This window comes from Erpetoichthys calabaricus (genome assembly GCF_900747795.2).
Source record: "Erpetoichthys calabaricus chromosome 1 unlocalized genomic scaffold, fErpCal1.3 SUPER_1_unloc_1, whole genome shotgun sequence".
Lineage (NCBI taxonomy): Eukaryota > Metazoa > Chordata > Cladistia > Polypteriformes > Polypteridae > Erpetoichthys > Erpetoichthys calabaricus.
The window spans coordinates 11405-38447 of NW_026261574.1; the positions used below are offsets into that span (position 1 = coordinate 11405).

Genomic DNA, 27043 nt, shown 5'->3' on the forward strand with positions numbered 1-27043 from the left:
TAATAAAATAACGGTGGGCGGTCGAGTTGTTAGTTGCAGGGCCCTGAAGCTGTGGAATGACCTGTCCATTAACAATAGAGATGCCTATTTGGCCACTTGAAAGTCTGCTGTGTGAATCTCAACAGAACTAACTGGAGACTGAAAGAAAGTCACTGATCTTCTGCTGATTCGACACAAAGCCAGCAGACTACGAGTGTGAAAACACCTTTAGAGTTACAATGGAGTGGGATATCATTGAGTAAAAGGGGAAGAAAAAGCCATCATTAAAAAAACAGTTCAGCCACAGAGCTGAAATAAAAAAAAGAAAGGAAGATGTCCTCATGAAACAGAGAGAGTGCTGGGAAATAAAAGAGTGTGAGAAGTAAGAGAAGGGAGGAAATGATAAGAATTACAACACGATTATATCTTAGACACGCTGGACTGAGTGGCTCTTTATTCAGAGTGAATACGCTTGACACGAGTGTTTGTAGAAAACGCGTTTATTTAACACAGTGGGACATTCTGTATATTGAGGGCTGTGCTGTGCACCAGGAGCAGACAGGAGATTTGATCTGAGAAACTGAGATTTGTAGGACAGCAGCAGTTTACGGTGACACTTATTTTAAAACAGCGAAGACAAAGTGACCAACCTGAGGGCTCATTGGAGTTTTCAAAAGGCTTTGGACTTCATGATTTTGTTTTTCTTTGTTGAAAGTTGCAGCAGACTCCAGCACAGTAGGTGGCACTAATGCACTCTATGATGTCCTACCAACTGGGCTGGGGGATTTTTTTTTTCCTCAATTAAATCATTGAATTCAAATTAAACTTTTAAAGCAAAATCCAAACATGAAAATCACAAGTTTTTATTTATTTATTTTTTTGAAAAACAAATACTACATTTATAAAATCACTATAGTTTGGTCAGCTGGCTACTTGTGAAAATTCAAAACATATTAATGCAAAGAATATGACGATGTCAAACAAACTGAAGAAAAATGTTCATTTGAAAAATGACCCCAGCAGTTCAAAGTGTCAGCACATGCAGTTTATCTCAGCAGTTAAAACAGAAGAGCAGAAAGGAGCAAATGTGAGAAGATAAAGCCGGTCCTCCATGACAGCTCAGGGATCTTCTTCTAACTACTTCAGCACACACTGCACAAGGCGCCCTCCATGTTATAGAGCAGGAAGAGAGGGGGCTTGTCTGGGGTTGCCTGGGGATGGAGAATGTGACAAAGGTGTTCATCATACCATCCTGAACTGAAGAAGTGGGAGGAAAAGTGGTGGAGTGTCACACTCTAAGTCCATCTGTCCACACTCTGCTCCTTGTCCAGCTGTCTTGAGGAAGCCCACCTTCACGCTGAGGTCTCACATTCCATCATCAAGGCCTTCAGTAACTGGACTCTCATCCCAGTTCCACTCCTTCTTATTTTCCGGTTGCGTTTGGTGTCTTCAGTGCCTCCATTTCTTGAACCCATTCAGACCAATTCAAGGTCACTGGGCACTGGAGCCAACCCTGGGTGGGCTGCCAGTCCCTCACACTTTGTACACCAGCAGGCTTCAGTCCTCCTCGTCTTGTCCTTTTGCTCTCATTTCTCTCATTTCTTTTTAAATGGCTCACTTGTTCAGGCCACTAATCTCTAAAGAGGACACACGTGGAGGTGACAGTGAGGTGACGATGCGGGAATGACAAAGAAGACAAAGACACCTGAGCCTTGTATGTGTTAAAGTGTCACAGAAGTCCAAATCCGCACATGGTAGAGTCTGTTCAGTCACAAACAGAAGATGACATGAATTGTGTGCAAATGAGGCAGTGGACAAGGAGTGGAGCAGACATGGGTTCAAACAACACCACATGATGTTGAGGACCAGTAGGTTTATGAGGTTTCTGCTCAGACCACCATCAGGTTGACCTGTGATGGCCCGGTGCCGGTCCAGAATTTGTCACCAATGCCAGGATTGGCCTCACTCTCCATCATCCTACAACTGGACTGTTCGCCCGTGTTTGCTCCTGCTTCTCCCCTCGGTGGGCTTTGTGACCCCCGCTGGTTTCAGAGGACAATTCTCACTGTGGTTCTCTGGCTGGTGAAACTTATTGGTCTCTGGTATGAACTTGTGGAGTTTTAGTAACAAGTTCAGGGTGACAGGGTAGAGAAACACAAGTGAGTTTGAAGAAGAAGCACACAGGCTGAGAATAAGACATGGAGAGTTTATTAAATGTGGAGGAGAGCTGAGGGGATTATAAAAGAATAAAGAGGAGAATTTAGAGGGAATGGACAGGGGGAGCCATCACTGGGGTCAGTTGATCAGCATGTCCTGTCTTCTCATATCTTGATATTCACCTGCCGTCCAGTCCTGTTCAGCTCCTCCTGTAGTGACCTTAAGTTCTTCATCTCACTCTCACTGATCTCCTTATCAGACAGCCTGTGAAGGACACAAGTGTGAGTTACAAACATAAGAGGACCCCACCTCAAACACTGTACTATCACAGTGACACACCCACTCAGGTCAACTTCCCAGAATTCTCCTCAGTGTCCCTAAGTCAAATGACATGTGTGTCACCCTGCCACCCTGTCACCCTGTCACTCAGTTCACAGTCCAGTCAGGTGAACGTCCTCTGAAGGCCTTTTGATTTCATCTCATCTCAGTGAAGGTGTTCTAGTCAGGCTTGGGGTCCTCCAAGGCTCCTGTTGACAGATTTTTTTTTTTTTTTTATCTTTCATTGTTTTCCATTGTTTTTATAACGTTGTTCTGTTCATTTATTATTTGTTTAATTCTGTATTATCTGTTATTTTTATTCTATTTAGTTATTATTTACTGTCTATGCATGTGTGTCTTGCAGTTCTCTCCCGTTCCTTGTATTTTGTGGTTTGATCCCAAGACGCAGGACCATCTGCCCCCCCAACTCTCTAAAGGCAGCGGCTCATTTGACTGCTCTGGTGATTGGTGGTCTTTGTGAGTATTTTGCTCTTTTGTTTTTAATTCTGATTATTGTCTTTGAACCTTTGGCTCTTGAGTTCAGATTCTCTCACAGTTTGTGCTTTTTGAATGTTGTTAGCTTTGGATTGCCTTTGGCAGCCCCTTTGGCTCTTTTATTAATAAACCTCGTCTTTTATGAAGACCACTTGTGGACTTGTCTCTGCTCCAGCTGGAGTTTTCACGGTTCTCCCTCTGGTCAGACTCACTTCACGCCTCTGAGACTCTTTTTGGTTTTATTTTCAATTTAAAAGCCTGAGCTCCTTTCTGAGGCCTAGTCAGGCCTGAAGCCTCCTGTTTGCCTGAGGTGGGCCTGTCTGGAGGTGACATTGGTTTGGTGGGCTATTCTAGAGGCCTCACCCCTTTGTTATATTGTGCTGTTAGAGCAACCACAACAGAAGGTGGTCTGTCCAGGTGACGTGGTGTGGACCCCTCTGTGGTCACTTCATGTGTCCTGCTCTCTTCATTAATGTTCAGTCTCTCTCTTTATTATTTTCTTTCCTACTCCTCCTCACTCTCATGTCTTCTCTCATTTTCTGTCCTCTTGTTTCTTCTTGTTGTCCCCTCACCACCCTGTCCACAGACATTGGTTCTTCTCTGTCTTGTTAGATCCAAGTGACCCCCATAACCCTGTCCACCCTCTCCTCCTGTCCACTCTGCCTGCTGTCCTGATCCTGTCACCTCTCTTCCCTGTGTCCTTGTCCATCTGTCTGTCCACCTTTTCCGCTCTACCTTTTCTCAGTTCATCTCACACTTCTCCTCTTTATTGTTCTCCTTCTGTCATCTCTCATTATCTTTGTTGTCCTCCCTGTCTGTCACCTCTGTCCAGCTCCACTTGTCCACTGCTCTTTGTCCTTCTCGTCCCACTGCTTGTCCTTCTCCTTCCTTCAGTCAGTCCATGTGGTGTCCTGTGATCAGTCCGTCCATCAGGTGGTCAGCTGTGACTTCATAACCCCACACACCTCACCCTGGTTACTCACCACAGTGTCTTTAATTTACAGCTGGTGGTCCGCACACCCTCACACAGTTGACGAGTTCCTGAATATCCCAGTTTGTTGTCTCTCAGGTCCAGTTCAGTCAGCTGTGAGTGTGGAGAAGAGAGGACTGAGGAGAGAGATGAGGAACATCTGGAGGTGAGATCACATGACCGCAGGCTGTGGAGATAAAGAGAGAGAAGTGAGCACATGAGGAGGGACAGACAGACAGACCGAAGGCCACAGAGCTCAATGACTCAATGACTGCTGGCATTTTTAGTTTTTACTGAGCCTGTTTGAACCCGAGACCACCACTGTTCTTATAAGTAAGGCACCAAACACCTGAGAGGGTCTCCTTCCTTCATGCTGTACTGACAAGTGAGAAGTCATTGAAATGGACACATGGACATTAATATTGGAGATGAACCTCAAAGAAATGAGACTGACAGTGTCCTGCACTTGAGAGGCCACATGAACTTGTAGAAGGTGACAATGGAGGGGGGGGGGGGTGACAAACTGGGATTTCTTTGTGTCATTCAGGACTCAGGATGTGTAGACATTTTGTCAAATTTGTAGGACGTCATGCAAAGACAACTGTTAGACATTCTGGTCACTGCAGAGCTTGACACTCAGCTGTTTGTCACGATGGACTCTCCTCATGTCACAGTAATTAGATGATGACAATGATACTCTGTTGGTTTAGAAGAACAAACACTGGACCTAATTTTAGGAGTGATGACATAATGGACATGGAGGACAAGACTGACATGTGACACTTCTGTCCTCGGCCACTCAGACCTCAGATACTGACCGGTGACATTGACCAGCTGACCTTTGTCCACTAAACACCTCAGTGGTGCTGAGCTCAGTTTTCTTATTCCTTCTACTAATTTGTAATAAAGCAGGAAGACGAGTTTTAAATGGACTGTCAGCGTCACAAAGTCCAGTCCAGTGGGTACAGAGGTGGTCTGAGTGGACTGTGAAGAGACCCCCATGACTGCTGAGCACTGCTGTCCATTCCCAGCTCTGCCATAAGTGATTTGATCCAAATAACAGCAAAAGAAATCCACAGCACTTTATCAGCTGACTTCACAGGACGTGTGGGGGTCACAGGAGTGACATGTTTGTGTCATCACAATTTGAATTTGTCACAACAGCAGCTCATTCCTTCATGTGCTGCCTTTTCAATGACGTCTGTTTTATAAAAGTCAGGACAGGCCAGTGGGCAGTAAGTGGTGCACTAAAGATGGTGGAGCCTGGAGTTTTTTTGTGTTTTTAGCTCTTTCTGTCTTCCTGGTCATCTGACCTTACTTTATTCACTGTTACTTAGTATTGCCTGATCTTACTTTTGTTTCATATAAACTTTATTTTATCTTGTAAAGTACTTTGAGCTACAACATTTGTATGAAAATGTGCTATAGACAATAAATGTTATTGTTGTTTACAACCTTTAACAAATAACAAAAGAAATTTTCATACAAAATATAGAAAACTAGCTGATTACCCAGTAGCTTCGCTCACTGAGTGGAAGGGAAATTAATAAAATGCAGTATTTATAAAATAAGTTTGTTAATTACCAATTTTATTTTTCAATAAATAAAGAGCATTTACAATAACATATACATCAATATAAACAACATTATTAACATCATCATCATATGAGAATATGAAGTAAACATTGAGTACTACTGCAGTGCTTTCGGGTAAACTACATTCTTTGCTTTTCCATTAGGTGCATAAATGTATAAATTACATATAACTGACCGTGGGAGAAGCATGGGTTTTCTAAATTGATTCCTACAACTTTAAGTGATTGGCTTTGTGCTCCATTTATTGTAATTGCAAATGCAAGGTGGACCGGAAATTGTAGCCTTTTGAATTCAAATGGCATGTCCCAAGGGATGAGTGGGATACGTGGTATGAAGACACTATTCCCTCTACTGCCATTTGTCAAGATTGTCGCCTCAATGACATTTGGCATTAATTTTGTGACACACAATCTTGTGCCATTACACAGTTTGGTAGGTTCTAAATTCCAGAGTAATATAATGATTGAACGAACTTTCAAATGTAATATATGAGGCGGTAGACCTGGTGGCTCCAATGAATTTAAAAATTCAGTTGGATAATTAACTGGTTGATTGGGGTCCATAATAGTATCAATAGATTTATATGTCATACATGATCCTGAGAGCTCATGGAGGATGGCAGTGTTAATTTTATGGACGTTATCGTTTTTTGGAGCGAGAATTGCACGTTCGCAAAGCCATTGTTCATCTTTACACTTAGTTGGAAGATTTGGAAAAACTTTCCATATTATTTCTTGTACTGAAGGTAACAACACACAGAAATCAGGTGAAAAGGAAATCAATCCTGAAAGAGAGTCAGAAGGGTATTTCCCATTTCCAAGACTGAGTAGCTGCTTCACAAAATTGTCTGCCGTGTCATCACCGAGAATACGCACCCTCATGTTGGTAGTTAGGGTTTTTGTTTCAACGTTTCCAAATTGTAGATGATTTTAAACATGCGTTGAGTTCATCCACTGGTGTGCCTCATGGAATAACTGGTAATGTTTGACGAAAATCTCCTGCAAGTAAAACGACAGTACCTCATATCTTTTTAAAAGTTTGGCCCTGTGCCTTATTAATAGTCATCGCAAAGGCAAATCTAACAGGAAATTGTCTTTGTGTAAAGATAAAAGGCAAATTATCTGCGACAAACAAACTGTTTTACATGCTGCATACCAACCCGCGGCGTAGTATACGCCGCATAATCATGCTGCTTTTTTAATGTTTTTTAAGCAGAGGGAAAAAAATTAACATTTGCAAAATCCGTAACGCTGCTTTCAGTAAGTACAATGCACACTACTTAGCGTTTAATTTGTCGGCCACTTTTTGCCAGCCGTCTTTTGTGGTTTGGGCTGCTTTTGCAGTGTTACCACTTGTGCATATTAAATCTTGAAATCCTTTGAGTAACTAATTAACTAACTAACACCCACCCACCCACACACACAGCTTGTGTGAAAATAATGCGCCCGTTCTTTCATCACTTTGTTGCAGCCTATCAAAGACTTGCTGATCATGTTTTGTAGACTCAATATACATTGTGTTTTCACTCAGCGTAGGGTCGCGCATTCATCTCAGATTATTACATCCAGCTAATCTGCTACACGGCTGCATTTGAAAACTGACTTATCCCGGATGAGTTTCACCGACATTAATGATTAGGAATCTGGTTGGAACAAAACCCTGCAGCCACAGGGGTTCACCAGGACCGAGTTTGGGAAACACTGCTGAACACAGACGAAACCGACTCAGGTGAGGAGTGGGGGCGGGCAAAGTAGTTGCAGCTATTGATTATTCTGTGTTGTTTGCCTGGGTGTCTGATCTGCTCGACGGAATCAGAAATAAAAGGAAAACAATGTTAAGGCAATGTTACAGGTGACCCTGTGGTATAGCGGGTCCACAGCTCCCCTTCAGAAGCCCATTTTTAAATAAATAATTATCGCGCTCACAGCGTAGCGAGGGGCGTGGAAGTGTGGCTGAAACGGTTTCTGGGTGGAGTCGTGCTGCGGGTGTTTCTCCCCTGTGCAGTGTGTGAGCGAGTGAGGAGAGAGAGAAAGCCGGTACGTTAGAGTGAGCGAGAGCAGGCTCAAAGGCAATGTGTTCCTGTGGTATAGCGGGTCCATAGCTCCCCTTCAAAAGGCCATTTTTAATCAGGCGACTGACAGTTGTGGAGTCAGGCACAGAGAAGGTCAGCTGCTGAGAGAGTGTCTCGACTGTTGCAGGGCCTGTATCAGTGACGCAGGTGAGACGCTAATGAAAAAGATGCACAGGGCTTATTGGTTTTTAACAACTGCTTCCTTAGTTGTGTTTTAACCTCAGTTTTAAAGGATTGTTTTAAGGATCCCATGGGACACCCCTCGCAAACTGTTTTAGACGCTGCATACAGCGATTCACATCCGTGAGAAACATGCCTTTATGAACAGTCAACGTGGCTCAGAGGTGCATGTGGACTCTAGCACAGACAAACTGAAAATGACGCCATGTTTTCTGAGTCGTCGCGTCCGAGTTGGTGGGCGTGGCTCTGTGAGTTGTCGTCGTATCCAATGGTCTTACAGTTGGTGGGCGTGGCTCCGTCCTGTGTGCGCCATGGGTGTCTTACTTGTCGGCGGCTTAGTGAATTATATATATAGATGTTTTTCCTGTTCCTCCAGGAGAATCAAGGAAAACAACACCACCATTTCCTTTTTTAATCAAACCCATTATATGATTGAATGCAGTTAACTGGTCTGGTGTTAAAAGGGGTTTGTTCGTGGCTATAAGTTGCCTTAAAACATTTACATTGTAAGACCTTTCTCTTAAGACATCCGTATCTATTGCATCTGATGCTGCCCTGTTTGGAGCTGGTAAACCCAAGTGTAGTAATGTTTTGCTGGTTATACGAAGACACTTGTCCTCTATTCGTATAAGAGCTTTATTATAAATATCCTGAGTGTAATTTACATCTATATTGGGATTGGCCATCTGCTGTTGACAAAGTATATCCTCACTAAGACTGTCTTTGTACTTTTCCCAAAGACTTGACGGATTTGATGGAGTGCAAGTTGTAAGAATAATTGCAAATAGATCCCGTAATTGAGGAGCAAAGGCGTAACAGATGCCTCAAGAAGCGTGGTGTCCAAGTGTTGATCGTCTTCTAGTAAACCAAGTTTTTGGCAAACTTCACGATAGGTCTCACATACATGTCCATTGACAGTTTTCAATGAAGTAAAAGATGTAGGTCCATGGATCGTGTGGAGCAAGAGGCGCAGGTAGTAGCATTATGAGTTGTTTGGGTGAACGGTGTATACACCTCCTATAGTATCACTCATTCGAATTCCGTCATGACCTGGCACTATTACACCTTGTTTCCTTCTATTAAACATTTTTGAGGATGCATTCCACGTATAATATCTCGGTACATTAGTATACAACAATGTTCTCGCAAATGGATCGTCCTGACAGAGTTGAAAAAAAGCAGTCAGTGTTGTGTTGTGTGGTTGCAAGGCTACATTATACATATTGTCTTCATTAAAATATACACGTTATCCATTTTCCAAATATACACATAGGTGTACAACTGTTGGATAACGTTCGTGGAAATGAAAACGAAGCAAACGCCATACTGCTTTATTGCTACTAATGCACCGTCCCATTTGGTACTGTGTTATTCATCATTGGAGGAGTCATTATTAACCTGTAGGACAGCCATGTCGCTCCCTTTGTTGACATATTTGCAAATGTACTTTATCGACTTCACAGAGTTACAGAACTCTACATTTATGTGCGCGTGAAACATTTTTGAGAGCAAAGGAGAGTCAGGCAAAACCCATCTGTTGTCGACTTCTACATCTTGATATTGATTATCCACCTTTAATTTAATAATTGCAGTGTACCCTCCATCAAATGGTTTCCGTCGTCTGTATCAAGGAAAACCATCGTCGGTAGTTTCTGTTTCATGAATCATTTCCCTTGGGTAACATTTAGTGCACTTATTGTTCTTCATGCATGGAGACCTTATGTTGATGGCACCACAGGGCCCATGGATCATGTGCTTAGATATGATCTCAAATAATACTGGATCATCCTGAGGATTCGGAAGCTCAGCCGAAATAACTCTATCAACATGTGTAGAGCATATTTTTTCCTTTAACCATACCAAGATGTGAGCATGTGGAAGACCCCTTTTTTGCCACTCAATCGAGTACATCCAACAGTTTGGCTCTCCGTAGACGTGGCTTTTTGTAATCACGTCCATCAACTTGAGCAACTTTAACTTAAATACTCAGGCTGTCTTATCATGTCGATCAGCTGGTGACTGACCACTGAATAGTTCTTTTTTAATCTCAGACCATGTTGGATTGCAGGTGAAAGTGATGAACAGGTCTGGGCGTCCATATGCACGAACATATGACATAGCGTCCTGTGCATATTCATGCATGTGCCTCGGACTACCTGTATATGTTGCCGGTAAAATCACCATTCTTCTGATGTTATTTGCAACTCCATCGTTAGATATAGCATCTCTTAAATGAATATAATCGTCAACACGCAGCTTCTTCTGATTCATCCGGATGAATAAGAGTCGTGTCAATTCTACTTTGGCATACATGTCGACAATATACTGATGGAAGAGCTGTCTGCAAAGTAAAATATTGTTCAGTTGACCTGCTCGAATCATTGCGCGGTATGCATAATAGTCCATGGCTGAATTTTTTTTATTTGTAAGAGCTCCAGTCTTGACATTAATTTGCTTTAAATAAAAGTCATACCCATCTTCTCCTTTGGAAAAAATTATGGGATATTGCAGACCATCGTATGACCTGTGCATTTCTGAAATACGCTGCAAGCCTTCTTGACGTCTTTGAAGGACAATGTCTCTGGTGCCAACATGTTCTCCGACTAATACAATTGCCACTTCATTAATGGTAGGTGTGTTAAATCTTCGCTCATGCTCATTAACTGGAGTTTTATCTGCTCTAATGATTAATTTGTATTGATCTGTTGGCATTCTTTCAAGAGAGGTCTTGAACATTTTCACTAACGCATTATGTTCATGCATAATTTTTTGGATGTCAAGAACAATTTATTTCTTGGTACCAGGAATTGTATCACAACATAATACTTCTTCGTCTTCATTCCCAAAAAAATACATTTGGAGGAATTTGTGGCTCTCATCAGGCAACGGCATTAATGACCCAATTCTGTGATGGATTTGCCCCCGTATTTTAAATGTAGGCATAAAGCCAGACTCTTCGGTAGCAGCCGCGGTGCCAAAGGATGTCATCTGAAAACACGAATTGTATTTCCTAATGTTCTGCAGAAAATGAGTTGAATGTGGATTTGCGCCAGAAATAAGAGACAACAACGGTTCAGGTGGATGGCTTAAAGGTGTTAATTTCACCTTGCAGTCTGAACAACACATCCCATGTGATTCTAATTTAAACTTCTTTGCTTGGCAGTACTGACAGACGATGTCCATTTCTCCTATTGTAACTTTTGGATGTAGGCAATAATCTTTTACAATGTTATAATTGAATCCCTCCATATACAGACCCTGATGACTGTGTGACATGGTAGCCTGTGAATACTGCATCCGTCGAATTCGATTCTGTTCAGCACGTTGTTCGGGTGTTTGTGAGGCCCTCAGTTGTGATTGTCGTATACGTTGATCAGCGAGCCTTCTCTCTCGATTTGCTTCTGTCTCACTTTCTCTGTGTAACCTGACTCTTTTTGTTGATGCTGATAGTTCCTCAAGTTCCCCAATAAATTTTTTTTGGGGGATTTGCCCCGGTATTTTAAATGTTGGCATAAACCCAGACTGTTCGGTAGGAGCCATGCTGCCAAACAATGTCATCTGAAAACACAAATTGTATTTCGTAATGTTCTGTAGAAAATCAGTTGAATGTGGATTTGCGCCAGAAATAAGAGACAACAACGGTACAGATGGATGGCTTAAAGGTGTTAATTTCACCTTGCCGTCTGAACAACATATCCCACGTGATTCAAATTTAAACCGCGCATCCTAGCGTCCACTTTGTTCTTGTGACCCCTTGCCGTTGAAGGCAGTTTACAGCTCGGCGGAGTTAAAAAGTGGAAAGAAGCAAAGCTGTTTTCTTCATGTCTTCTACTATCAAGTACTGGGAATTAAAACAAAGTTACAATGTGTCAGTTTTGTCTGTCTGTCAGTGCTGGAATCTAGAGAGGAGGGCTGGGAGAGGGAGACTTGGGGCGCACTACGTAATACGTAATTTCCATATCGCGTGGTCATACGTAATTTCCATTTCAAACACGAAAAGAATTTTATATATTGTCGCAGTAGGGGGCTCTAGTGCTCCCTTGAACCCTCAGGTATCACTCCAAACACCAGGTAAAATTACACTTATTATTTATTTTATAATAATAATGTGCACCAAGCACCCTCCACGTCACACTACACATACAAATCAATAATCAAATACAAATAACCAATCCTCCTCTCCCAGACGCGTTGCCACCCTTCCACTCAGCTCAGCTCACTCGTCTGGTGTTTCCCAGAGTCCTTTATACCCCCTGACCCAGAAGTGGTTCCAATCCTACAGTCCACGATTCCTTATCACTTCCGGGTCAGATTAAAAAGTCCTTTTCTTCAACCCGGAAGCACACCGTTCCTTCTGGTCATGTGATCATGATGTACTTCCGGGTTATAGGGCACATATAAGTCCTTGAGTCTCCCTACAGCGGCTCCCGGTGGCCCCCATGGTATCCAGCAGGGCTGTGCATACAAACTACAAGGTCCATAATGCCCTGTTGGAATTCGGGGAACCTCCATGCTGTTGGGAGAGCTCCTCCTGGCAGCCTGGAGGTGTGGGCCGGAATATTTAGCCGGCCATCCATCACAGTTCCCACCCCTTAGTGAAGCCCACTGGGGCGGAGCGTCCAGCCCCACGAGGGACATCAACCTCCAGGAGGACTCGTCAGTCGGGCCTTGGCTGTGCTGTCTAGACTCCCCAGAGAACCTAGGGGGAATGGTGTATCAGCTGTTCCTCCGATCCCCTGTCCTCCGAGGACAGCTTCGCCAATCGTGGCCCGACCGATGACAGTCATAACAGAGCCGGCGTCCTCCCGGTTGTCTTCCTCCACGAGACCGGAAACACCACGGGAACTCCATTAGTCCTGACTCCACTCTTTTCTCTGCCAAGGGAGGTTTTATGGCTGCCTCTGTGCTCTCCGCCCTTCTCTCTGCTTTGTCAGGAGACCCGCGTATTATTTTGGGGATCTCTTGCTTACTCTGGGGCTTGTACACAGTTTGGGTCTCTCTATTGGAAGAAGAGAGCCCCTTCGCTGTTTGCACACCCGTTGACCTTCTTTTATTCCGAGGCGGCGTCTTCAGCACCACATCGCCCCGAGAGACAGTACCTTCCAACTGCTCTGGTTTGATTGGCGCTTCCCCCGCCCCTTCTGTTACCAATGACAACTCCCTTATAGCGTAGATCGGGGTCTTGAGGTCCACCTTGCTCCGAGAAGCCATCTCATACAGCTGTACCGGCTCGATCGGTCCTTCCCCTGACCACTCGGTTACCATTCCACACTCTACTGTAGGGCACACAGTGCTTTGGCACCCGCTACTTATTAACCGCGGGACCGGATCACACTGTGTCCCTTTATACTGTATGGTACGGTTTGGACTCACCTGTATCGCCATATCAAAAATAACTGGAGCCTCTTGACCCAGTCGCAGTAGGTATTTCATTAGTCCTTTCAGTGGGGCTTCGGCCGTTGCTCCCTGCTCCTCCACTCGTTTCTTCAGCTCCTCTAATCCCTGAAAGAAACTGTTCATGGGCTCGAGTAACTTCTCAAGATCCCTTAGTCCAATAAAGTCATTTAAGTCTGCCTGAGGCAGGCTAAAATCTTCAGTTGCCTTACCTTCCGGGCACGTGCTCGTTTGGGTTGCGCAAAGGTTCTTGGGAAATGGAGTTTCTCATTTTAGAGGGCTGGGGAGGCGCCACCGGCCAACTGTGATCCGCCTTTTCTAATTTAGCGGTGGACCATTCAGTCATATCCCGTCCCTCATTATCTGTATTTATTGTTGGCGCTGCTTCACTCGCCTCTCCCTTTCCCTTCAGGGAGCTCGATGCCGTCGGGGAAACAATGACCTCACTTACGGACCACTGTTGACCTTCCTCCTGACATCCTTCGGGCGAAATCACGGGATATGTTTCCGTGAATAGGCAGGTCTCTTCCTGGTCAGGTGACTCGGTGTTTTGATGACTGTATACCCAGCCTGCACCAGGATAGTCCACGTGACTATCATTGTCGAATAGGCGTCTCCCTTTCAGACTCCTAGATAGGCTCAACTCTTCTCTATCGCGGCCATCTTGCCTGGGTAGGAGATATGTGTCCCTCTCATAGTCCGTTTCGCGCTGTGCGGCCTCTACAAAATAAGAAAATACAGGTCCCGGCGCAACGGGCATTGTCCCGGCACATACCTCCGATTTTTGTGGGCTTACTTCGAGCTCCAGTGAGGTAGTCCCCTGACAGTCCTTTTGTTAACGTAACAAATGGGCTCGTTCGGCAGCTATCAGGGCTCTGTCTTCCTCACTGCCCATCACGTAAGTCCATACTGTCGCCGCCTCTTCCAGGGCCTGATTCTTTTGGGAATGCCAACTCTTTTTCCCTGACTTCCTTCCCATCTCGAACCAATATGAGAAGTGGCTCATCACCGCTGTACTGCGTGTAGTGAGTGGCGTTTCTACCTCCGTGCTCATGACCAGTACCGTCTTAGGGTTCTCTGCCAACACAATGTTTATAAAACAGGTCCTCTGCCTATCCGATGGCCAGAGAATCCTGCCGACTATGCCAGTGTCGCAGTAGGGGGCGCTAGTGCTCCCTTGAACCCTCAGGTACCACTCCAAACACCAGGTAAAATTACGATTATTATTTATTTTATAATAATAATGTGCACCAAGCACCCTCCACTCCAAACTAAACATACAAATCAATAATCAAATACAAATAACCAATCCTCCTCTGCCAGACGCGTTACCACCCTTCCACCCAGCTCAGCTCACTCGTCTGGTGTTTCCCAGAGTCCTTTATACCCCTGACCCGGAAGTGGTTCTAATCCTACAGTCCATGATTCCTTATCACTTCCGGGTCAGTTTAAAAAGTCCTTTTCTTCAACCCGGAAGCACGCCGTTCCTTCTGGTCATGTGATCACGACGTACTTCTGGGTTATAGGGCATGTATAAGTCCTTGAGCCTCCCTACAGCGGCTCCCGGTGGCCTCTATGGTATCCAGCAGGGCTGCGCATACAAACTACAAGGTCCATAAGGCCCTGCTGGAATTCGGGGAACCTCCATGCTGTTGGGAGAGCTCCACCTGGCGGCCTGGAGGTGTGGGCCGGAACATTTAGCCGGCCATCCATCACAATATATAGATGTTAAAATCAATGGACTTGGGTTCAAATTATAAGAGTACAGCAAAGGCCATCAGTCACACAGACGTCACACATTGGTAAGGTGACTCTCATTTGACAAAGACAGGAGACAAATGAAGAAAGAGAGCAGTACAGTCACAGTGTCAGGTGACAGATATGTCAATAGTCATCACTGTTAATAATAGTTATATTAACTCTTTTAGGGCGGACTTTTGTCGACAGGAGGGGTTGAGGGCGCATGTCGACAAAAGTCGACATCCAGGGATAGAGGGCGACAATCAGCTGTTAATGGCGACAAAACACACTGTCACGTCACAGGCATTCCCTCTGTGCTTGGAGGAATGCTAGACTTGTTGACTCAGCAAATGATCCTTGCCTGTGCATGAGTTGCGAAATGTAACTAAATACTAACAAAGACAAGATGGCATCAACATCTCACGAGGGAGCGAAGCGAGTCGAGAAAAGAAAATACTCGGCAGATGACATTTTGCGCATTATCGCGGAGTCGGACTCTGATTTTTCAGAGTCGGATTTCATAGACAGTGATCAAGAGATTAAGCAAGAGATTGAGGAGCCGGCATCGGCTGATCGGAGACCAGCCGATGCCGCCCCAGCTCCTCAGCTGGCAGCTGAGCGCATTCGCGCTGCCAGTACACCTACGGCAAGGTTCGCATGGGAGGAATACCCAGAAATTGATCCATGGGAGCCGATCTGGCTACCTGACTTCACAAGAAGGCACGGCTTGCTGCTGGACACAACGGATTACAAGCCGCTGGACTATTTCAAACTGTTTTTTCCTGAGGCAGTTTTTCAGCTGATATCTGAAGAGACAAACTGGTATGCAGAACAATTTTTTGAATCGCGGGATGCGCTCGCTCCGCGTTCTCGTTTTTCGAAGTGGAAACCCACAACAAAAGACGAGATGAAGGGCTTTGTGGCATTGCAGATAGAGATGAGACTGGACTGGCGATATAATTTCAGGGAGCATTGGTCCAAATGTACTTTGTCACCGGGTGGCTTTGGACAGGTTATGCCGCGTGATCGGTACGTGCTGCTGCTAAGCTTCATTCACTTCTGTGATAACAAGGAGCAAATCCCACGGGGTGAGCCAGGCTATAATCCCATGTACAAAGTTCAGCCCCTGCTTGACATTGTGGAGCCGACATATAAACAATTTTATCAGCCTGGCTGTGATTTGTCTGTGGATGAATCCATGATAAAATATAAGGGACGGCTTTTTTTCCGACAATATATGCCAGACAAGCCCACCAAGTATGGCATAAAGGATTTTGTACTGGCAGAAGCAAACACTGGTTTCTGCCTGAAAGTAATTACTTACTCCGGAAAGCATTCTTTTCAAAGAGAGAACTGTCCTTTGACAAGTCAGGTTGTGCTGGAGCTGCTTCAGGGATATGAACATTTGGGACATGTTGTGTACATGGACAATTTCTATACATCGCCAGAACTGTTCATGGAGCTACAGAGCAGGGGAATTGGAGCTTGTGGCACAGTCAGGGTGAACAGGAGACACATGGCTTCACAGTTGAAGCCAGACAGGCTGAAGATGAAAAGAGGGGACAATCCTGTTTTCATGCGGGCGGATAACTTGGTGGCATTGGCATGGCATGATGTCAAACGGGTGACTTGTCTTAGTACAGTTCACACTAATAATTTATGTGAAAAAACAATTCGTTCAAAGGGAAACCCAGAAGGTAGGAAGCTGGACAAGACCGTTGCGCTTGAGGAGTACAATTGTAAGATGGCTGGAGTTGATCGACTGGATCAGATGCTGGGGTCATATGCTTACGGCCATAAGTCCACCAAGTGGTACCACACTGTGTACCATCGCATGCGTGAGATTGCACTCACAAATGGATATACTGTATATTATTCAAGCAGGCAAACAGTGCCAGCACTATGACTGCGGCAGATTTCCGCAAAAAGGTGGTTGACAGCTTGCTGGCAGAATATGTCGGAGTGCCTTTGGCAAAGCGAGGAAGGCCATCACAAAGAGCAGTGCCAGACAGGCTGACTGAGCGCCACTTTCCTGCCACATATGAGGACAAAAAGTACAAGCCTGACTGTGTTGTGTGCAGCAATAGACAACTCAAAAAGAGGCACCAGTGCAACACGTATTGTAAGGAGTGCAACGTGGCAATGCATGCAACTGGCTGCTTTGAGCGACATCAGACTGTGCAGGACTTTGCTTTGTAACATGTACAGTATGTGCAATAATAATATGTTAAATTATATAGTATGCAGGCTCATACAAAATGCAAAACAGTTATATTAGTCAAAAATAAATATTTTTTGTTGATTTGATATGTTAAACAATTGTTTTGTGTTCTTTTTTAAAAAAGTTAGTTTCTGGAAAAATATTCAGCCTTGGGAGAAAAGAAAAAAAAAAAAAAATTAGCCCATCCATCCATCCATCCATTGTCTCCCGCTTATCCGAGATCAGGTCGCGGGGGCAGCAGCTTGAGCAGAGATGCCCAGACTTCCCTCTCCCCGGCCACTTCTTCTAGCTCTTCCGGGAGAATCCCAAGGCGTTCCCAGGCCAGTCGAGAGACATAGTCCCTCCAGCGTGTCCTGGGTCTTCCCCGGGGCCTCCTCCCGGTTGGACGTGCCCGGAACACCTCACCAGGGAGGCGTCCAGGAGGCATCCTGATCAGATGCCCGAGCCACCTCATCTGACTCCTCTCGATGCGGAGGAGCAGCGGCTCTACTCTGAGCCCCTCCCGGATGACTGAGCTTCTCACCCTATCTTTAAGGGAAAGCCCAGACACCCTGCGGAGGAAACTCATTTCAGCCGCTTGTATTCGCGATCTCGTTCTTTCGGTCACTACCCATAGCTCATGACCATAGGTGAGGGTAGGAACATAGATCGACTGGTAAATTGAGAGCTTCGCCTTGCGGCTCAGCTCCTTTTTCACCACGACAGACCGATGCAATGCCCGCATTACTGCGGATGCCGCACCGATCCGCCTGTCGATCTCACGCTCCATTCTTCCCTCACTCGTGAACAAGACCCCGAGATACTTGAACTCCTCCACTTGGGGCAGGATCTCGCTACCAACCCTGAGAGGGCACTCCACCCTTTTCCGGCTGAGGACCATGGTCTCGGATTTGGAGGTGCTGATTCTCATCCCAGCCGCTTCACACTCGGCTGCGAACCGATCCAGAGAGAGCTGAAGATCACGGCCTGATGAAGCAAACAGGACAACATCATCTGCAAAAAGCAGTGACCCAATCCTGAGCCCACCAAACCGGACCCCCTCAACACCCTGGCTGTGCCTAGAAATTCTGTCCATAAAAGTTATGAACAGAATCGGTGACAAAGGGCAGCCCTGGCGGAGTCCAACTCTCACTGGAAACGGGTTTGACTTACTGCCGGCAATGCGGACCAAGCTCTGGCACCGATCGTACAGGGACTGAACAGCCCTTATCAGGGGGGCCGATACCCCATACTCTCGGAGTACCCCCCACAGGATTCCCTAAAAGAGTTAATTAAAATAACAGTTTTTTATTCTCCTTTATTGTTTTCCATTGTTTTTATAACATTGTCCTGTTCATTTATTATTTGTTTAATTCTGTATTATCTGTTATTTTTATTCTATTTAGTTATTATTTACTATCTCTGTGTGTGTCTTGCAGTTCTCTCACATTCCTTGTATTTTGTGGTTTGATCCCAAGACGCAGGACCACCTGCCCCCCAACTCTCTAAAGGCTGCGGCTCATTTGACTGCTCTGGTGATTGGTGGTCTTTGTGAGTATTTTGCTCTTTTGTTTTAATTCTGATTATTGTCTTTGAACCTTTGGCTCTTGAGTTCAGATTCTCTTACAGTTTGTGCTTTTTGAATGTTGTTAGCTCTGGATTGCCTTTGGCAGCCCCTTTGGCTCTTTTGTTAATAAACGTCGTCTTTTATGAAGACCACTTGTGGACTTGTCTCTGCCCCAGCTGGAGTTTTCACGGTTCTCCCTCTGGTCAGACTCACTTCATGCCTGTGAGACTCTTTTTGATTTTATTTTGAATTTAAAAGCCTGAGCTCCTTTCTGAGTCCTGGTCAGGCCTGAAGCCTTCTATTTGCCTGGGGTGGGCCTGCCTGGAGTGACATTTGTTTGGTGGGCTATTCTAGAGACTTCACCTCTTTGTGATATTGTGCTGTTAGAGCAATCACAACAGAAGGTGGTCTGTCCAGGTGACATGGTGTTGACCCCTCTGTGGTCACTCCTGTGTCCTGCTCTCTTAATTAATGTCCAGTCTCTCTCTTTATTAGTTTCTTTCCCACTCCTCCTCACTCTCCTGTCTTCTCTCATTTACTGTCCTCTTGTTTCTTCTTGTTGTCCCCTCACCACCCTGTCCACTGACATTGCCTCTTCTCTGTCTTGTTAGTTCCAAGTGACCCCCATAACCCTGTCCACCCTCTCCTCCTGTCCACTCTGCCTGCTGTCCTGATCCTGTCACCTCTCCTCCCTGTGTCCTTGTCCCTCTGTGTGTCCACCTTTTCTACTCTTCCTTTTCTCAGCTCATCTCACACTCCTTCTCTTTGTTGTTCTCCTTCTGTCATCGCTCATTATCTTTGTTGTCCACCCTGTCTGTCACCTCTGTCCAGCTCCACTTCTCCACTGCTCATCCTTCTCATCCCCCAGCCTGTCCCTCTCTTTCCTTCAGTCAGTCCATGTGGTGTCCTGTGATCAGTCCGTCCATCAGGCCATCAGCTGTGACTTCATAACCCCACACTCCTCACACTGTTTACTCACCTCAGTGTCTTTAATTTACAGTCTGGGGTCCGCAGACACTCACACAGCTGACGAGCTCCTGCATCTCCCAGGCTGTTGAATCTCAGGTTCAGTTCAGTCAGCTGTGAGTGTGGAGAAGAGAGGACTGAGGAGAGAGATGAGGAACATCTGGAGGTGAGACCACATAACTCCAGGCTGTGGAGATACAAAAAGAGAAGTGAGGACATGAGGAGGGACAGACAGACAGACCGAAGGCCACAGAGCTCAAAGGCTCAATGACTGCTGGCATTTTTACTTTTTACTGAGTCTGTTTGAGCCCGAGACCACCGCTGTTCTTATAAGTAAGGCACCAAACACCTGAGAGGGTCTCCTGTCTTCATGCTGTAGTGACAGATGAGAAGTCATTGAAACGGACACACGGACATTAATATTGGAGATGAACCTCAAAGAAGTGAGACTGACAGAGTCCTGCACTTGAGAGGCCACATGGACTTGTAGAAGGTGACAATGTGGTGGGGGTGACAAAGTGGGATTTCTTTGTGTCATTCAGGACTCAGGATGTGTAGACATTTTGTCTGATTTGTAGGACATCATGCAAAGACAACTGTTAGACATTCTGGTCACTGCAGAGCTTAACACTCAGCTGTTTGTCACGATGGACTCTCCTCATGTCACAGTAATTAGATGATGACGATGACACTCTGTTGGTTTAAAAGGACAAACACTGGGGCTGACTTTAGGAGTGATGACATAATGGACATGGAGGACAAGACTGACATGTGACACTTCTGTCCTCACATACTGACCGGTGACATTGACCAGCTGACCTTTGTCCACTAAACCCCTCAGTGGTGTTCAGCTCAGTTTTCTTATTCCTTCTACTAATTTGTAATAAAGCAGGAGGATGAGCTTCAGATGGATTGTCGGCGTCACAAAATTCAGTCCAGTGGGCACAGAGGTGGTCTGAGTGGACTGTGAAGAGACCACCATAACTGCTGAGCACTGCTGTCCATTCCCAGCTCTGCCCATAAGTGATTTGATCAATATGACGTCAAAGGAAATCAGCAGCACTTCATCAGCTGACTTCACAGGACGTGTGGGGGTCACAGGAGTGACATGTTTGTGTCATCACAGTTTGAATTTGTCACCACAGCAGCTCATTTCTTTATGTCCTGCCTTTTCAATGACGTCTGTTTATAAATGTCAGGACAGGCCAGTGGACAGTAAGGGGGTGGAATAAAGATGGTGGGGTCTTTACAAGCTTTTATAAATGATACAAAAATATTCAAATTATGAGTGCACAGCCAAGGCTATCGGTGACACAGATGTCACGCATTAGTATATAGATATACATATACAGATATGTCTTTAGTCATTACTGTTGATAATAATAATAATAATAATAATATTAATTAAAATATTGCTATTACTGGTGGTCTTCTGATCGGGGACTAAATGTTTTCGCCTCCCACTCACTTTGGTCCAGGACATCTTATAAGACATCTGAGTGTCTGCCAAGTCACCATCAGCCAAACCTTCAGGTCCTCTGCTCTGCTCAGCTCTGCCATCTAGTGGTGATGCCCTGTCACTGCTCTCCTTCTATTTATTTCCAGCTCTCACTTCTTCTCCTTTTTGTTCTCCTCTTCACTCCCAAGTCCTGAGTCAAGTTAGGCAGGTTTACAGTCAAGTCTTAAATTTCAAGTCCCAAAAAAGTCATAATGTGTTTTACACCAAATTTACATTTGCTATTTGTTACATTTATTATGACATCTCCAGACTATCTACTACTACAACACCATAGTCCATCTTGAGAGGCGCTGCTATTTCTCTAAAATTATAAATAACAATGCTAGTAATCCCAGAGTCTTATTCTGTACTGTTGATTGTCTGCTAAACTCAGGTCACTCAATGGAATGCCTCCAAAAAACTTCCAGTGAAACTTGTGAGGCTTTGCTGTATTTTTAATTACAAAATAAATTATATTAAAAAGAATATAGTACATCTCCCCAACACTGATCCTCTTAAACCCTGGTACTCCATTATAAACAAATTAAATTCTTTCACCAGGATAGATTTACCTGATTTGCATAAAATAATTTCTCAACTGAAACCCTCCACCTGCGTCCTTGACCCAATACCAACAAGTTTTTTCAAATTAGTATCTGAAGTGCTAATTGAGACTATACTTAACATAGTAAACTCGTCATTAGATATGGGGGTCTTCCCAGACTGTATTGTTTCACTGGCTCAATGTCTTATTTGCGTTTCTGAATAGATGACTAGAAATTTTCTGAAACTTAATAAGGAGAAATCAGAAATCTTAGTGATTGGTTAAAAATGAATATTAGAAATAAAATTGATTCATTACGATTAAAAGTCAAGACAGAGGTAAAGAGGGCGGCGCAGTGGGTAGCGCTGCTGCCTCACAGTTAGGAGACCCGGGTTCGCTTCCCGGGTCCTCCATGCATGGAGTTTGCATGTTCTCCCCGTGTCTGCGTGGGTTTCCTCCCACAGTCCAAAGATATGCTGGTTAGGTGGATTGGCAATTCTAAATTGTCCCTAGTTTGTGTGTGTCCAGCGGTGGGTTGGCATCCTGCCCGGGATTGGTTCCTGCCTTGTGCCCTGTGTTGGCTGGGATTGGCTCCAGCAGACCCCTGTGACCCTGTGTTCGGATTCAGTGGGTTGGAAGATGGATGGACAGAGGTAAAGAATTTAGGTGTAACTATTGACTCTGACCAGGACAGCATTTTTAAATTTAAAAAATATAACAAAAGTTAGACCTCTTATAACATTATGAGATGCTAAGAAATTAGTTTGCGCTTTTGTTTTCAGTCAACTAGATTACTGTAACACACTCCTCTCAGGACTACCCAAAAAAGACGTCAATCAATTGAAACGAGTGCAGAATGCAGCTGCTAGAATCCTAACCAGGAAAAGAAAATCGGAGCACATCACCCCAGTTTTGTTGTCACTACACTGGTTACCTGTGTCATTTAGAATTGACTTTAAAATCCTGCTTATAGTTTACAAAGCCTTAAATAATCTCACTCCATCTTATATATCGGAATGTCTTTCACCTTACACTCCAGATTGTAACCTTAGTTCTTCAAATGAGGGTCTACTTAGAATTCTAAGAGCTAAACTTAAAAGAAGTGGTGAGGCGGCCTTCTGCTGTTAGGCACCTAAAATCTGAAATAGTTGACCGAACTTTAAAGAAAACTGCTAAAAACTCATTATTGTAACAAGGCTTTCTCATAGCCTCATTTTAATTTAATCCTGATATTCTGTATATGCATTGAATTATTATTATTATCATTCATGGTGGATCCACTATCCCTACTCACCCCTACTTTCTCTTCTGTTCTCTTTCTAGTTTTCTGTGTTGTTGCGATCTGCGCCACCACCACCTGATCAAAGCCCCGTGACGGATTGAAGGTCAGAGGTCCACATGACCATCATCATCTAATTCTGGACACCTGAGGAATGATTGAGATCATCTATGTTAGGTAGAATGCCAAGAGGGGGCTGGCTGGTCTCGTGACCTCGAAACCCCTGCAGGTTTTATTTTTTTTCTCCAGCCGTCTGGAGTTGTTTTTTGTTTTTTCTGTCCTCCCTGGCCATCAGACCTTACTTTTATTCTATGTTAATTAGTATTGCCTAATTTTATTTTCATATTTTGTCTTTTGTTCTCTTTCTTCATCCTGTAAAGCACTTTTAGTTCCATCATTAGTATCAAAATATGCTTTAGAAATAAATATTGTTGTTGTTGTATCAACTATCTGTTAAGACAGGCATGAACAAAAATGAAGTGCAAATGCAGATGTAATGAGAAACAATTCTCAAAGTGCCGCTGAATGCAAAAATACAAGCAGTGCAAACAAATTAGCAGTCCAGTTATTTATATTGTCCCACATGCCCACCTGGAGATGACCTTCCTGTCTCTGTGAGGTAAGTGATACCACTCTGAGACGAGAGGGGGCGCTCACACTGACTGTCTCTCCTTATCCACCTGCAGCTCTGAGAAGAAACCAAATGAGGGGAACTGACTCAGCCGCAGTGCCCAGAGCTGCCCCTGTTCTTCTGGGTGGGACTCTTGAAAACCTGCTGACCCCCGCAGAGGATGGAGTCTGCTGTTGGACCCGTAAACTCAATATGAAGCAAGCACCATTTTGTTGGCACAACTGCAATGTAGATTTGTGTATTGGGCTGAAAAGTTGTTTTTGAGGCCATCGTGTCCACTTTTGTTTCATCTCACTTCATTAAATTGGGATCCCCAGTTGGTGCCCCGACATTACAAAGCAACTTGTGCAGGTCTGTCCTCCAGTCACCATATCAGCAGACCAATATTGTCTGTTTGGATTATGTGTATTGTCCTTAATGATGTCCATTATATCTGTTTACTTCTGCATTTATCTATCACTTTATATACTGTATAGTTTATTATAACTGTAAACTTTTACCTATTATTAGTTGTCTTCATCATCATTTCAGAATTGTTTTCTTTCTTCCTTATTTATTATTTCTTTATATTTCCATGTATTTGGCTTTGATAATTAATTTCTAATATATACAGGGGCGGATCTACTATGAAACATAATGAAGTTTAACCGTCAGGGCTCAGATGCGACTTTAGACCACTTGAAATAAAAAGATTGGTGGTCTACTGTATGAGAAGGGGGTTTAAAACATTATAATAAAAATTAAATATTACTTAAAAATAAAATTAATCTTGTTACTTATTGTGAAGGGACAACCCAACCACAGGGGATGCACAAACCAGTGTGTTTCTTTGTGTCGGTCCCAAGCCCAGATAAATGGGGAGGGCTACGTCAGGAAGGGCATCCAGTGTAAAATTTTGCCAAATCAATATGCGGACAACAATACAAATTTTCCATACTGGATCGGTCGAGCCCCGGGTTAACAATGACAGCCACCAGTACTGTTAGCCAACAGGGTGCTGGCAGAAATTGGGCTACTGTTGGCCGAAGAAGAAAAAGGAGAAGAAGAGGGGGGAGGCAGGAGGAGAGGAGGAAAGTAAAGAGAGTGGAACTGAGGGGAGGAATTTTGAATGTTGGCAGTATGACTGGTAAGGGGAGAGAGTTAGCAGATATGATGGAGAGAAGGAAGGTTGATATATTGTGTGTGCAAAAGACTGAATGGAAGGGGAGTAAGGTCAGGTAGATCAGAGGTGGATTCAAATTGTTCTATCATGGTGTGGATGGGAGGAGAAATGGGGAAGGGGTTATTCTGAAGGAACAACATGTCAAGAGTGCTTAGGAGGTGAAAAGAGTGTCAGACAGAGTAACGATTATGAAGCTGGAAATTGGAGGTGTGATGATGAATGTTTTAGTGCATATGCACCGCAAGTTGGGTGTGCAATGGATGAGATAGAAGATTTTTGGAATGAGTTGGATGAAGTGATGAACAGTGTACCCAAGGGACAGAAAGTGGTGATTGGAGCAGATTTCAATAGACATGTTGGTGAAGGGAACAGAGGAAACAAGGAGGTGAAGGGTAGGTATGGTGTCATGGAGAGGAATACAGAATGTTTAATGGAATCATGGAAAGTGAGAGGATGCCTGAGGAGTGGAGAAGAAGTGTACTGGTGTCGATATTTAAGAATAAGGGGAATGTGCAGGACTGCAGTAACTACAGGGAGATAAAATTGATGAGCCACAGCATGAAGTTATGGGAAAAAGTAGTGGAAGCTAGGTTACGAAGTGAAGTGAAGGTTAATGAGCAGCAGTATGGTTTCATACCAAGAAAGAGAACCACAGATGCGCTGTTGATGGAGAAGTTTAGAGAAGGCCAGGAGTTGCATTGTTCCTTTGTGGACCTGGAGAAAGCATATGACAGGGGGCCTCGAGAGGAGTTGTGGTATTGTATGAAGAAGTTGGGAGTGGCAGAGAAGTACGTAAGACTTGTACAGGATATGTACGAGGGAAGTGTGACAGTGGTGAGGTCTGTGGTAGGAGTGACGGATGCATTCAAGGTGGAGGTGGGATTACATCAGGGATCGGCTCTGAGCCCTTTCTTATTTGCAATGGTGATGGACAGGCTGATAGACGAGATTAGACAGGAGTCCCCGTGGAATATGATGTTTGCTGATGACATTGTGATCTGTAGTGATAGTAGGGAGCAGGTTGAGGAGACCCTGAAGAGGTGAAGATATGCTCTAGAGAGGAGAGGAATGAAGGTCAGTAGGAACAAGACAGAATACATGTGTGTGAATGAGATGGAGGTCAGTGGAATGGTGAGGATGCAAGGAGTAGAGTTAGCGAAGGTGGATGAGTTTAAATACTTGGGATCAACAGTACAGAGTAATGGGGATTGTGGAACTGAGGTGAAAAAGAGAGTGCAGGCAGGGTGGAATGGGTGGAGAAGAGTGTCAGGAGTGATTTGTGACAGATGGGTATCAGCAAGACTGAAAGGGAAGGTCTACAGGACAGTAGTGAGACCAGCTATGTTATATGTGTTGGAGACGGTGGCACTGACCAGAAAGCAGGAAACAGAGCTGGAGGTGGCAGAGTTAAAGATACTAAGATTTGCATTGGGTGTGACGAGGATGGACAGGATTAGAAATGAGTACATTAGAGGGTCAGCTCAAGTTGGACAGTTGGGAGACAAAGTCAGAGAGGCGAGATTGCGTTGGTTTGAACATGTGCAGAGTAGAGATGCTGAGTATATTGGGAGAAGGATGTTAAGGATAGAGCTGCCAGGCAACAGGAAATGAGGAAAGCCTAAGAGTAGGTTTATGGATGTGGTGAGAGGGGACATACAGGTGATGGGTGTAACAGAACAAGATGACGAGGACAGAAAGATATGAAAGAAGATGATCTGCTGTGGCAACCCCTAACGGGAACAGCCGGAAGTAGAGGAAGAAGCTGATTGTGAAGAGGCCCATATAAAAGTTCAAGCTCCAGGGCCCCAAAAAATGTATGCTTTATATATTCTTTTTAGTTGTATTACTTTTATTTGTAGTTATATTAAATTATTCCTCTTTGCATTTTAATATGCTAGAAGTGTGTGTTTGCATGTAATATTTTCTTTTTTTTTATTAATTTTATTGATTTTATTGTAATCATCCATCCATCCATTATCCAACCCGCTGAATCCGAACACAGGGTCATGGGGGTCTGCTGGAGCCAATCCCAGCCAACACAGGGCGCAAGGCAGGAAACAATCCCGGGCAGGGTGCCAACCCACCACAGGACACACACAAACACACTAGGGCCAATTTAGAATCGCCAATCCACCTAACCTGCATGTCTTTGGACTGTGGGAGGAAACCGGAGCACCCGGACGAAACCCACGCAGACACGGAGAGAACATGCAAAATCCACGCAGGGAGGACCTGGGAAGCGAACCCGGGTCTCCTAACTGCGAGGCAGCAGCGCTACCACTGCGCCACCGTGCCG

The 27043-nt window shown here is 44.5% G+C and overlaps 1 protein-coding gene across 7 annotated transcripts in view; it reads right to left on the reverse strand.

Moving 5' to 3' along the window:
- Nucleotides 1-2165: 2165 nt before the first annotated feature.
- The window catches only part of LOC127526323 (NACHT, LRR and PYD domains-containing protein 3-like), a 61279-nt gene continuing 36401 nt past the window's right edge, over nt 2166-27043 (reverse strand). For 4 of the 7 annotated variants that reach the window (XM_051921604.1, XM_051921600.1, XM_051921606.1 and 1 more), the window contains 3 exons: nt 19647-19820; nt 3933-4106; nt 2166-2400 (listed from right to left, as the gene is read on the reverse strand). In XM_051921604.1, the coding sequence (XP_051777564.1) occupies nt 2301-2400; nt 3933-4106; nt 19647-19820 (448 nt within the window). In that variant the 3' untranslated portion in view covers nt 2166-2300. The remainder of the gene's footprint in view (nt 2401-3932; nt 4107-19646; nt 19821-27043) is intronic. The other 3 variants (XM_051921602.1, XM_051921605.1, XM_051921601.1) reach the window with 2 other exon arrangements.